Genomic DNA, 14,561 nt, shown 5'->3' on the forward strand with positions numbered 1-14,561 from the left:
TATATAGATTCCTGGGTGTAAAATCTCTTCTCTATTTCTGTTGAAGTTACCACAAAGCCTTCTAGTCACCCAAGTTCATAACTTCAGTATCATCCTTGACTCATCACTCTCACTCTTTATATCCAATCAGTTATCAACTTTTGTTAATTCTACCACATCCCTTTCTTTCTACTCACATAGCTACCACCCCAGTTTGGCTCCTATAATCTCTCACTTCAGTTATTAAAAATCGTATTCTAATGGTTTCCCTGCAGCTGCCTAAGTCATCTTCCACACAGCTGATAAACTGATAGTCCTAAAGTAAAGGTCTGACTATGTGACTACTCTGCTTAGCAAGTTCCAATGCCTTTCTATTGCCTCTAGAATTAAATACAAACTTTGCTGTTCGACTTTTTTTTTTTTTTTTTGGTGTGACAAAATTTATTGGTACCCAAAATGCAAGGTATGGATAAGAGGGGAAGTTCTAAATGGAAGGTGAACTGTGGCAAGACAGATAATCTTATTTAAGGGGTGATGGAGAAGGAAGGCAGGCTCCATTTTTCAGTAGATCATTCCTTTTGCGTCTCCCCTGGGCTTCTTGATCTTCTCAAAGTTCTTCAGGATGATATCATATAATGCAGCGTAAGTATTTCGGATCTCCATGACCATCAGTCTTGTCTCTCTATACTGTGCTTCATCCAATTCATGAACCAGCAGGTGGCTGTTTTGCTGCTTTAGCCACTGCATCACCCCTTTCAGGGAAGTACTTTGAGATCTAGGTTTGGAAGCCATCCAGCTTAGTTCTGAATGTAGTTATCAGTTCAAATGTCTTCTCCTGGAGAGCTACTCCAAAATTATTTCCATCCTCAATTTGGGGCACCTGTACCTGCAGCCACATGGAAACCACATTGAGGGGTTCTTTCACATCTTTGATTTCAGGCTTCAGGCACCCTAAGAGAGCCACAATCAGAAGATGAGAACATTGCAGCTCAAGGCCCCCAAGGAAGACCTTTATCTTCATCTTCCTCTTTTTTCTTTCCATCCTTATCATCGTTCTCTTCTTGTTTCTGACGATCTTCCTTCTCTTTTTCTTTGGCTGGGTCAGGGACTGGGATGTTGAGGGGGGGCACTTTAGGAGACTCAAATTAGCCTCATTTAGAGACAGGTCCTTCAAGAACTCATCCAGCTCTGAAGCCTTCACAAGGAAACAGGTTCCAAGTAGGATCTCCACCTGAGCACATAACTTCTTTCTGAACAAATCTACCTTGGCTTGAGCTTCAGGTCTGACACTGAAGGTGACCATGGAAGGGAGGTTAAAGGGGCCAGACTGAGCAGTGAGACAGGAGCAAGGGGGAAGGGTGCTGTTTGACTTTTAAAAGCTCTTCATAACCTCGCTCCATCCTACCTTATTGTAAGTCAGATTTTTCTTCACACCCCACAACAGTCAAAATCATCAATTTATTGCTTTCCCAAAAATTCATGGAAACTTAGGTGCCCAGTTGAGTTTGGAGTCAGGAAGATTCATTTTCCTGGATTCAAACCCAGCCTCAAACACTGCCCAGCTGTGTGACCTTGGACAAGTGTAAAGCCAATCAGGGTGGCACACCTGAGGATGGCTGCTGTGAATAATTTTAAGGGTCTAATTGCATAGTATAGTGAACTCTCTATGCAGCAATAAACTAAACATTGTTCAATAAAGTAAAGCATATCATTCACAGCAACATTCTTAAGCAAAACATATCATCTAACACATATATGTGTCTCATAACACTCTGTACATCAGATGGCACATAGCATATATCATTGCATCCCCAAAGTCAAGGGGTCCCAGGCTAGAGTCTTCCTTAGCATGACACATCATAAGGGGTAGCAGAAGATACCACACCATTCACCCCTAGATCACTGTAAGAACAATCACCTTAATCAATACATAATGTGTATGTAAATTCCACTCTCATCTTGACTCGAGGCTGACTTCCAAAACCCCATGGCTCCTCCTCTGTAGGACTGCTCCTAGCTCTTGCCTGGGTTCACAAGCAGGCAGATCTCTGTTCCTGCTCCTTGTCTCAGCTTACAGGGACTGTTCCACTCCAAACTCTTCCTGCTTTTGACTGACAGCAGGCTCCAAGGGCTTCTCTTTCTAGGAAAACAAAGATTAACAAGGATATAATAGTATTTATACACATTACCAGCACCATCATTTCAATTCACTCATAAAGACAGACATTTCTTAATGTCTAAGAAATTAACACAGATCAACAGACAAAGCACTGACATCACAAACATTCTTTCTGTTGGGCCTGCCCACAAGCAAGATCCCCTAGCCCACTCACTGTCACTTGTCTCTCAGTTCTGCTTCTCTCTCTTCTCTCTCTGCTCTCTCTCCAAGCAATAACATATATACACACACATATATATACTGTTTTCAATCAAAAATTCTTAACTGATTCAAAGGTAAGACTCAATCAAAGGCACTTGATTGGTTAGAACTCAATACAGAAAACAGCAAAAAAATCCTACTTTGCTCACCATTACAAGTCACTTAACCATGTTTACCTCAGTTTCCTCATCTATAAAATAAGTTAGAAAAGGAAATGACAAACCACTCCAGTATCTTTGCCAAAAAAACCCCAAATGGAGTCATGAAAAGTATGACATGACTTAAAAACAATTCAGCAACAACAAAAAAACAAGCCATTTCATTTCCCATCACATTCTCTTTACCTAGTCTGTCCCATGTTTGGAATTAACTCCCTCAAGTAACATCTTGTTTCATTCAAAGCTCAGCTCAAGTGCCACATCTCCCTAGTGACTTGTGCTTTCCTCCAGGAAAATTAGTTTGTATGTACTTTGTACTTACTCTATATACACATATCTTATATAGACTCTACCCCCTCCAATCAAATGTCAGCTCTTTGAGGGCAGTAACTTTTATTTTCGTATACTCAAAACCTACCATAATGCCAAACACATAGTAATTGCTTAACAAATGTTCATTGATGTATAAACTTAATAAAATTCCTTCATTTTACAGATGAGACACCTGAGACTCAGAGAGGTTAAGTAATTTGTCCAAAGTCACAAAGTTTTTAAGGGGCCAAAATAGGATTAGAAACAAGTTCTTTTGACCTGTATTTCAGCACTGTTTCCATTATACCATGGATCCATTAAGCAAAATGTTACATTTCAACAAACACTGAAGCACCTATCCTATGACAGGGATTTCCCAGATGCTCTGGAAGGCCCAAAGAAGGAGGAGAGTATATTGCTAGTTTCCTGGGCCAGAAAAACCACTGCTATGTAAAAGAAAGACACTGAATATGGAGTTACGGTAGTAAAAAGACTTAAAAAATTTAAAGTGCCTTAAAAATCATTAGATCAAACACTTCATTTTGCAGAGGCACAGAATTTAACAGTTGCAAGGAACCCCAGTAGAATCTATTCCTATGTCCAAACCCATGTCCCTGCTACACCACATGGGATGAGTTTTTATAGCCTTTGTTTGAAGACTTCAGTGAGGGAGATCTCATTACACTGGAAGTAGCCTGTTACATTTGTAAATAGCAACCAAAATTTGCTTCTTTGCAATTTCCACTATTGCTTTTAGTTCCATCTTCTGGGGTCAAGCCAAACAAGTCTAATATTTCTATGACAAATTATGGTACCCTTCCATGAGACTTGTTGCATGAATAAATTTACAAATCAGGGAAGAAATTGTTTTCCAGGCCTTCCTCCTCCTATTTTTTTGGTTCATAAAAATTACTGTATATTCTGTTTAATTAAGTGGAGCAGTGGATAGAGTACCAGGCCTGGAATCAGAAAGACTCATCTTCTTGAATTCAAATCTGGCTCAGATTCATACATATTAGCTATGTGACCCTGGGCAAGTCACTTAGACAGATTGGCCTTAGTTTCCTCATCTGTAAAATTAGTTGGAGAAGGGAATAGCAAATCATTCCAATATCTTTGCCAAGAAAACTTAAATGGGGTCAAAAAGAGTCAGATATGGCTGAAAACGACTGAAGAACAACAATGCTCAGCTAGAGTCAAACACTGTGAAGTTGTACGCATGTCAAGTATGAAAGGCAACATCATTAAAATACATGAGCTAATTATTTTGACAGAAAGGTCATTCAATGTATAAACATAAAAGCATTAAATTTATAACATTCATTTAAAGATGTTACATTAAGACAGAAACAAGAGGATACTAGTAAGAAAGAAAAAGTAGAAAAAGCAGGAGGGGATAATAAATAAGGAAAAATAAGAAAGGGAAAAAGACAAAGGAAGAGAAAACAGGGTAAAGAGAGAAGAGAAAAGGAAGTACCATATGAGAAATCTAAGACCCAAAGAGATTAAGTGATTTACCAAAGTTCACACATATTGAATTCAAAAAGTGTTATTTTAACTCTAAATAGTGCTCTTTCTACTCTTCTTTCTACTACTCATAGAATCTCAAAGTTGGGAGAGAATCTACTAAAATCCATATATGAAAATGAATCACTAAGAACTCACCGTTTGACAAAAACTGCTGGAAAAACTGAATACCAGTGTGAAGAAACTGGGCATAGACCAATGCCTGACACTGTACACAAGAATAAAGTCCAAATGAATACATGATCGAGGTATAAAGACTGATACTATAAACAAATTGGGGAGCAAGGAATAGTGTATTTGTCAGATTTATGGAGAATGGAGAAATTTATGACCAAACAAGAGACAGAGAACATTATGAAGTACAAAATAGATAATTCTGATCACATCAAATTGAAAAGTTTTTGCACAAACAAACCCACTGCAATCAAGATTAGGAAGGAAGCAGAAAACTGGGAAAGAATTTTTGCAACTAGTGTCTGTGATAAAGGTTTCATTTCTAAAATATATAGAGACCTGAGTCAGATGTACAAGAATATAATCATTCCCGAATTGATAAATGGTCAAAGGATATCAACAGGCAATTGTCAGAGAAAGAAATTAAAGCTATGCATAGTTATATTTTAAAAATGCTCTAAATCACTACTGATTAGAGAGATGCAAATTAAAACAACTCTGAGGTACCACATCACACCTATCAGATTGGCTGACATGACGAAACAGGAAGATGATAAATGCTGGAGATGGGGCAGAGGGGGAACACCAATTCCTTGTTGGTGGAGCTGTGAGCTGATCCAGCCATTCTGGAGAGCACTCTGGAACCGTGCCCGAAGGGCTACAAATAGATACAAAGGGTATCTCTGACCCAGCAATGTCGCTCCTAGGACTGCATGCCCAAGAGATCATAAAAGTGGGAAAGGTCCCACATGCACAAAAATATTGATAGCAGCTCTCTTTGTGGTGGCCATAAACTGGAAGGCAGGGGGTGCCCATCAGCTGGGGAATGGCTGAACAAGCTGTGGCATACGAACGTAATGGAGTACTGTTGCGCCATGAGAAACGATGAACAGGAAGACTTGGGAGTCCCGCAGTTTTGCCACGTTAGCCCGCTGACACAAGGCTGACTGCTGCTTTCTGTTTTGTTGATTGTTTGCTACTACAAAAATAAATTTATTTGACTAAACTTTACAGAAAATAGAGGAGTCTACGGGACATGACTAACGTGAAAATATGGTTAACAAGAATGCATATGGAGAACACCCCCAAGAAAACAAGGATCGCTTCCCCAGTTAGTTCACCTGGGTTCGACCCCCGCTCCTGCGGATGCCTGGCCCCGTGACCTCAGGCCTCAGTTTACCCATCTGTACAATGAGGGGAGTCAGCTCCTCCTCGCGCTCTCTCCCTCGGTCTGGGGCGCAGACCTGGTGGCCCCTACGCCCGGAGCCCTGGGGAGCCGGGAGGGTCTTTTGCCTCAGTACGCATCACCCTGATCAGCGGCGGCGCTATCCGGGAGACAGAAATGCGCTCTTGTGGCCTCCGCCAGCACCAGCGCAGTCTGGGCACCACCGACAGCCAGGGGCCCCGGGTTGGGCACGGAGTCCCGGCGGAGAAACAGGTCCTGGGACTCTAACCCAAGAACCCCCGGCTCACAAGGCCCCGGCCCTTCCTCGGCTCTATTGTTCTCTAACGTGCAAAGTCGTGATCTGGGCTAAATCAGCCAGAACGTCGTCGGCCCTCCGCAGAGAGGCGCGAAGCGGGACATTCTGCGCATGCCCAGTGCAACCCAGCGCACGCAGGTGCGACTGAGACCTCAAAGAGGGGAGGGGAGGTGGAAGATGAAGAGATACAAGCCGCTGCGCGCGCCTGCGCAGACAGGCACCGCCCTCGTGCGGAGGGAGACGGCGCGTGACGCATGACGTGCGGCTGATGTGCGCATCCTTACGCTTGAGAAGTGTTAAGTTCTCGCCTTTGGAGTAGGTTGGGAACGGGGGAGGGCGGGGGAGGCGAGTTTGTTTTTTTAAGTGTGGGACGAGAAGGGGGAAAAAGAAGAGGAGCAGGGCGAGAAGGAATGTCCTACGGTGGCCGCGGAGGGACGACTGCTACGGTTCCCTCACTGGGACAAACGCTTCCCACGAACGGCCTAGGGCTCCCCTTCCCCAGCTGGGCCGTACCTGGTTGGGGCCCATGACCAGCATACATGGGCGGGGGCCCCCAGCGGCCTGCCCCGGGCCCTGGGCCTGACTCTTGGTGACCTTCCTCCCTCTGAGGGCCCGGCATCATGCGGCCTCCACCCTCGTTCCGGCGCTCCGGCCTCGAGGGACAGCAGGGGCCCCAGCAGCGGCGGCCTCCGGCCCTGGCCTCCGCCCCGCCGGCCCCCGGCCCCGGGCCCCGGAACTACCACCCCGCCGCGGAGGCCGCGCATGGTGAGCGAATCGGCCCGCGCCTGACGGGGGAAGGGGCGGGAGCTAAGCAGGGAACTCCCGGAGAGGGCAGAGGGGCGTATCCGGGGTCGGAGGTCAGGAGATGGTCCGGGAGTGGGCATTTGGAAGGACGTAGAGCTAGGAGGGGTAGTTGCCGGAGGACGCTGAGGGAAGGGGAGGGACCCCCGTTGGTTCCGCTGAGGCCTCCTCTGCTCCCTCCGGGGGTGGGGGGGCGGTCAGAACCTCCCTACTTTGGGGCGCAGTGTTTGAACTTGGCTTCCCCCTCCTCTCCCTGCGCCTTCCAGGTCCGAAGGGGAACCACTTTTTGTCTCCCAAGTGACGTGAAAGGGAAGTAATGTATTGGTCACGTGGATACGTCATTTGGGAAAAAATGTTTTTTGTTTTCAAATTCTCTTCTCTTTCTCACTTTCTCTTTGGACACGGAAACCAACCCCGAGTGGAGGGTGGGATTCAAAAGTTAGATGAGAATGCTCATTTTTTTCTTTTTTTTGAAAGAGAAGATGGTCAGATTCGCCTGAACCCCGACCTTTGGTTTCTATTGGTGTTTCTCCTCGCCTCCCTGGTTGTTTGAGGGCACCGAGTACACTTAATTCAAGTGCACACTACGCTTCATTTAGATATGGAGCTCCAAAACTGATGGGGATAGTCAGTTCCATATAAAAGATCTGATCATAGGGCTTATTTTTGTCTCTGCTTTATAATCCCAGTCTTTCGATGGAACCCATTCCAGCATTTTCCCTAAGGTCAGTACATCCTAAATGTAATGCCTTGGGGAAGCTGAGAATTTCAGATTATAATCCTTGTGTGTCAGGTTACACGTGGGTATTTCTTCACAGGCCCTCATGGAGTAAAGGGACTGAGATTAAATGTTTTTTGTGCACCACATTTACAAAGTAAATAAGTGAATAATCATGTGTATAGTTGTGTTTTATAGGGGGCGTCCTAAATGCACCACACTTTTACGAGAAGGTATATAAGATAATAAAAATAAACTCGTAGTGTAGCTAAAGATTAGCAGCCCATTTGTTAAAAGTAAATGAAAATTCATGATTCATACACAGAAGTTTTAAGATCTATCATCAATTAAAAAAAACAAAACATTTCATAAGTACCACTATGTGCCAGGCACTGTGCTAAGTGCTATAAAGTGATTAAAATGTGTTTATCAAGGAAACTCTAGTGCTTCAAAAATACTGACAATTAAGTCGTCTTATACCTCTGTTCTCCTAGAAAATTATCCCTTTTATAGATAAGAGAGTAGTCTCAGAGAATGACTTTCTAGACTTAGCCCATGGAAATAACAGGCCAGATGTCATGGATATATGGACCAAAGCCAGCCATTCCTCTGTTTTCTGTAAAGTTTAGTAAAATAATTTTATTTTTGTAGTAGCAAACAATCAAAACAAAAAGCAAAAGTCAACTTTGTGTCAAAAGTTTGACTTTTAATTAGAGATTCATCACAGTGTATCTCATGGTGCTTCACAAATTGACGGTAGGAAAAAGAATAGAACTATCTGTAAGCAAAATCTGTGGTAAAATCTCCCAGTTTAGCAATGGAAAAAATAGTCCACTTTATGGCTTTGTTTTCATTAACCCTGAAACATATTGTAATACACCAGCTTACAGGATGAATCAGGCACCTGCAGAAGATATTAATTATTTAATGACATTGTCAAATGAGGGCATTGTCATAATTCTTGGAAATTGGCATGTTTAAGACGTTATGGTAAAAAAAAACAATTGTAGTATATTCATGGAAGGGGATATATTAGGGATATTTATTCTCTAGGAGATCTGAAGTGGGGAGGGGAAGCAAATGATATTTTGACTCAGACCAGATCTGGGTTGGGGAATCTGTAGCCTCAAGGCCACATGTGGCCCTCTAGGTCCTTGAGATTGTGGCCTTTTGACTGAGTCCCAAGTTTTACAGAACAAATCCTTTTTATTAAGAGGATTTGTTCTGTGAAGTTTGGATTCAGAAGACCACTCTTTTTATTTTTTTAATTTATTCATTTTTAGTTTACAACATTCAGTTCCACAAACTTTTGAGTTCCAAATTTTCTTCCCTTCCCTTCTCCCCAAGACAGCATGCAATCTGGTATAGGCTCTACATATACATTCACATTAAACATATTTTCACAATAGTCATATTGCAAAGAAGAATTATAAACAATGAAATGAACCATGGGAAAGAAGAAACAAAAGAGAGCAAATAGTATGCTTTGATTTGCATTCAGACTCCAGAATTCTTTTTCTGGATGTGGTTCTATTACAAATGAAATTGAAGGCCTACCAAGCGAAAAGAAGATGCAGTTCTCACCAGTTTAACCCAGTGACTTGTATGTCCATAGAACAGAACAAGCTCCAAGCTTCCAAGGTGCAGAGAAAGGGCACTCTTGAAGACCTAGAGGGCCACATGTGGCCTCAAGGGCAAAGGTTCCCCACTCCTGGGCCAGATATTACACTGAATCCCTGCAGTGCTTAGGTAAAAAAAAAATGCATAGGAATCTTCAGCCACCACTTTCTACTCCTTGGAAGCTAGGAGCTTGTTCTATTCTGTGGACATAGAAATCAGTAGGTTAAACCAGTGAGAGTTACATCTTCTTTCTGCTTGGTAGGCTTTTAATTTCATTTGTAACAGAACCTCATCTTTTATCATTATTGGGATTTTTAAGTTCACTTTAAGCTTTTTCCTAAAAAAAGGAGCAAACTACAATATTAGAGGAACACTTTATATGCCTGCCTTCTCTATTAAAAACAACAAATTGTATTCAGAACTTGTAACTGTATTCTCATAAGATCCTACTGAGTGAATAGCTTTGAACTTGAGTGAGGCTCTGACTATAGCTGATATTGTGAAATTGGTCAAATGGTTAAACCTTGTGCTTATCTTAATTGGCGAAACATAAAATTGATTGATTGTTTGGTGTTTAGTGAATCTATAATCTATCACTCATAGTATGCTAGACCCTAAATATCAGTTACAGATGATTGCTTGTAATCCTTTAAGTGCTTTAAGATCTTAGAAAAATGTATATTGGTGATGGGCTAGGCCCAAGGACTAAGAGACAGAGCAATATTGTTATGTTGAGTGAGAAACTTGAAAAGAATTAAAAGAACTTGAGTTTCTGTTTTGTTCATTGTTTTTGCACACTTTTTTTGCCTAGTACTCTTAGATTAGGCATCTCCCTGACTAGGTGCATATCAGACATAAGAAATGGAATCCTGGGCATGTCACTTAAACTCTCAGACCTTCAGTTTCCTCATCCATAAAATAGGGGTGAAAATAGGGCATACCTTTCCAGAGTTGTTGTGAGGATAAATTGTTACAATTTTTGTAAAGCACATTGCAAAGCTCTATATAAATGCTAGTTGGTGGTGGTGGTGATGTTTTGCCGTTTTTTTTTTTTTGTTTGGGTTTTTTTTTTTTTTTTGTCCAGACCAGTGGTTTTATTTTCCACCAACAGAAAAGCTAAGTGGTATTGCCCTTGGTCACACAACTATCGTGTTTCAGAGTTTAAATACAGGTTTTCTTGACTTTGAGGTCTGCCCTCAATTTGTTATATCATGGCTACCTCTCTGTAGTTCTCTTTCCATTAGTTTATACTTTAGAATGGAGGGATAAAGCATTTAGTGCCCAGCCTTCAAATGTAGTCCTTAGGAATTCCTTACTCTGGATAACACTTCTAAAGTGGCCCTGAACCTCTTTAGGCTTCTGAGGGGATCCTAATTTGCCTACATTAGTAAGATCCTGATTCTGACCCCCATTCTCACCCCACCTTTCCATTGGATTCTAAACTCCAAACAGGTCCTGAGTACTATCTATTTTAGTATCTCCTATTGTTTAAGATAATACCTTATACTTGGCAAAAGCCTAATAAATGTTATCTCAATTGAACTAGAAAATCCCTCAGATATAATCTAATCCAAGCGCCTTTACTTTTCAAGTAGGGAAACTGAAGTCCAGAAACATGAAGTGACTTAGCTTGTCCATGGTAAAACAGCCTAGTGAGTGGTAGATCCAAAAAAGAGTAATTATAATTAGTACTTAGGGCATCTAAATTCAGATTCTCACTCATTGGGCCCCTAAGCTCTGATCTTCATTTTCTTTATAAATATAATAAGGCAACCAGATCACATGATTCTAAGATTCCTTCTAGCTTTAAATTTTCTGATCTTTAATGTTTAAAACTCAAATGTTAGCTTTAAATTTTATGATCTTTAATGTCTAAAACTCAAGATGTTTTGACTCCCAGGATTCTTTCAGCCATATAAACTTTTTAGTGGGTTTCATTATAAGGATGTAGAAATATCTTTAGGATTTATCTGCTGTTTCTTCTTTTAGATTATAAACGTACTCAGTACAAAAACTCATTTTATTTTGGTTCCTTACAGCTGAATTGCTTCTTCTTTTTGTTGCTTTTTTTTCTTCCTATAGGAGTGTGCCTCCCTGGAAGTTCAGCAGAGAGTTCACAGGCCTAGGCTCCTCACTTCTGTTCCTTGTCCATGGATGATGCTTTTTATGTACACAGTCTGTCGTCCTCTAGAACTCAGTGAGCCGTGGGGTACCCAATGCCTGTAATTCCCATACCCCGGCGTGTCCGGTCTTTCCACGGCCCCCATACCACATGCCTGCATTCCGCCTGTGGGCCTGTAAGAACCACTCATTTAGTGCGAACCAAGTACAACAACTTCGACATCTATTTGAAGTCCCGATGGATGTATGGATTTATCCGCTTCCTGCTCTACTTCAGCTGCAGCCTATTTACCTCCATCCTCTGGGTGGCGCTCTCCATCTTGTTTTGCCTTCAATACCTTGGCATCCGCATCTTTCTGCGTTTCCAGTACAAGCTGTCCATCATTCTCCTATTGCTGGGACGAAGGCGGGTTGATTTCAGCTTGATGAATGAGCTGCTCATTTATGGAATTCATGTGACTATGCTGCTGGTGGGAGGTCTGGGCTGGTGTTTCATGGTCTTTGTGGACATGTAAATAGGAGGTGTGCATGCTGGCTTGGGCAGCTGTGACTACATCTGATGTATCCACTTCCTCCTTTGGTTTAATTTATTTATTTATGACTGATGTATGTATATGCAGTATATAGATATTTTCTTTGGTAAAGACAACCTGTCTCTGAAATGAAATGACACAGGGGGAATGTTGGGTCATTTTTCCTTCTGTTTGTCTCCCATCCCAAAGACAGGTTTTTCATCATACCAAACAAAGCAAGTAGTGCCCTGATCAGAGGCAATATTTTTATTTGTTCTCTGACCATCTTACTGTGTTTATGGCATGGGAAAGGAAAGGGCTGTGACATTTGTAAAGACTAAATCAAGGCTCTCCTTCAATTTGCTTTTTGACTCTTAGCTTCCCCTCCCCCTGCCGCTACTTTGTATTCTTCCCCTTTCCTCTATTTTAATGTAGCTTATGTTCACATTTAATAAATACAGTGCAGTAGGGTCCTCTTTATCAAGTCTGCACTTTCAGGATCTTGGTGTGGCTTTCTCAACAGTTTCACGTTTAGGGGTATTTCTCTGACCTACCAAAGGAATGGAACATGTCTCAACAGTTTTGCTCTGTGTACTGACCAAGGAGCAAGCCTGGAAGCAGTTCCCTTCCCTGTGGGCCAAATGTCCACTCTTCCTTAGTGTTCCTAACCCCTTCCCTGCCTTAGGAAAAAGTTGGACTCCAATTTAGAAATGCAGTGCACTGCCATTAAACCACTTGCATGGCCCTGGATTTCTAGAATGTTTGCACAGGTCCAGTGCAAGTTCATCTTTCTTACATTAAACAAAGAGCTACAATTGAAAAGTTAAATGTTGAGGTTGAATGCTAGTCTAAAATCTAGAGGGAAGTGAATAATTTTGTTTGGTTGCAACCAGATTTGGTGTTTCACAGACCTAGGCCCAATCTGAAAGCAAACTGAAGCAAACAGTGCCAAGATCTTCATTCAGGGAGTCTGATTCTAATGCCATAGCTCATAAGAGAGCTGTGTTCTCTGGAGCACTGTAAGTTTCAGTGGTGCCAAATTCAGAAGCAAAGCAAATATAGAGCCCTTTGTGCATCAGTGGAGAGGTCTATAGAGAATGCAATATTACATTATAAAATATTTTAATCTCTCTAAACTCACTTTTCTGGGAAAGCTGAGAAATGTTTTACTTGCTTTGGAGGGCATTTGAATTTATTTCTTTTGCAGAAATGTAGAATTTGACTTTCTGAAACACTGTAGTTATCTGAAATCTTTAGACAGATAACACTAAAGCCAATTATTTATCATGGAAAATGTTTTTTAAATGGTTTATTTTTTAAAAGCATTTCTTCTAAATTTTAAGGCATTTGAATGAACATTGAATCTTTGTTTATTAAAGCCTTGTCTGCTCTGTATTTCCTGCGTTCTTCGTTGCTATGAAAGCAGTTAAGACATAAGATGAATTCAGGTACGTAAAGAGATGCAGGAACAGATGGACTTCAAAGGAACAAAGATCCCATTTTCATTGGAATACCTTTAAATAACAAGGAAGGGAAGTAAAGTATACAAGAGAATCTTTCTTGAGCGTTTTCTGTCACCACACTCAAATAGGTATTTTTATACTGTGGCTAGGATAACTACTTGAGGGAAGCAATTATTGGTTATTGAGAGGATAATTAGTAAGCCAATATTGGTCACCCATTCCCTGTCCACCTAAAATCATTATCTCTGAATTTTATATGTATATGTGATAAAGTGAAAAATTGCATTTTCATTTGACACAAGCCTCAGCACATATAACCTTTTCCAGGACAAAGGCAAAAAATATTGAGGAGAAGTGGGAGCAGAGAAACTCTTTTCTAAGCCTAGTTGTGAGGATAGGTTGTAAGAAAAAATGCATGTCATTTGACAAACTTAAGAAAGTTCAAATCAGGGAAAATTATGGTTGTAGAAAATCTTGCTCTTTGAGTTATTTTTTAAGGTTTTCTTCTCTGCAAAAAAAAAAATCTGTTTTTAAGGTGGTTAAATAAACTGGTTAAAACAAAGGTAGTTTTAGAAATTGATTATGTGACAGGCAGAAATGATAGCTTTAAATGCATTGATTTCATTTTTACTGCCTGCTAAAAATCTTATTGCACTAGTCATGCATATTTTTTCAAAAACTTTTCTTTTTTAATTCCTTCAGCCTAAATCCACTAAAACATTCATGTCTTTGAAGTGGAGCTCCCTATCGGATGCACTGATTGAGGGTTCTAGTATGTGTGTGCGTTTTAACAAAGTCCTAATAGCAGGAGGAATCTTGCTATTTAGCCAATGAATGTATAAACAACAATGCAAGTGTTTGAATTGTACCTTGAATTGACTTTGGAACACACAAAAAAACAAAGACAGCTCAATGTCTTGAGTGCCTGTTAAATTCTTTATGAGACGTACCACCTGCATTAAACTTATTTTTTTAATGTGTTGATGGAGTGATTGCTTGTATTCAAATATATTTTAGTTATATTGTTTGTAGGGAATTAACTATCAAAATTGCAGTTTTTCTTATTTTAAAGAGTTGTCAGGTTGTTAGTTAAAGGTCTTTCTAGGCTTTTGGACAGCTTTATTATGTGGAAAAAAATCCTTGCATCTCATTTTTTTTTTTACCTGCCAATTCATAGATTCTTTTATTTTGAAGCAGTCATAACAGCTAGAAATGTCATTTAAAATAAAAATTGGTTTAGTAGTAATAAATTTAAAGTTTAGTGCAATAAATTACAGAAATAAGTATATTTAAATTACTTGAACGGACTTTTGTC

The 14,561-nt window shown here is 40.7% G+C and overlaps 1 protein-coding gene and 1 pseudogene across 1 annotated transcript; one reads left to right on the forward strand and one right to left on the reverse strand.

Annotated features, from left to right (window-relative positions):
- Positions 1–390: 390 nt before the first annotated feature.
- LOC140519681 (proteasome activator complex subunit 1 pseudogene) lies at positions 391–1,423 on the reverse strand (annotated as a pseudogene).
- Positions 1,424–11,238: 9,815 nt separating this feature from the next.
- Positions 11,239–14,226, forward strand: TMEM250 (transmembrane protein 250). Its single transcript, XM_072632975.1, has one exon. It carries the CDS (start codon positions 11,367–11,369, stop codon positions 11,784–11,786), a length of 420 nt encoding a protein of 139 aa, XP_072489076.1. The 5' UTR covers positions 11,239–11,366; the 3' UTR covers positions 11,787–14,226.
- Positions 14,227–14,561: the final 335 nt, after the last annotated feature.

Source organism: Notamacropus eugenii, chromosome 1 (assembly GCF_028372415.1).
Source record: "Notamacropus eugenii isolate mMacEug1 chromosome 1, mMacEug1.pri_v2, whole genome shotgun sequence".
Classification (NCBI taxonomy): domain Eukaryota; kingdom Metazoa; phylum Chordata; class Mammalia; order Diprotodontia; family Macropodidae; genus Notamacropus; species Notamacropus eugenii.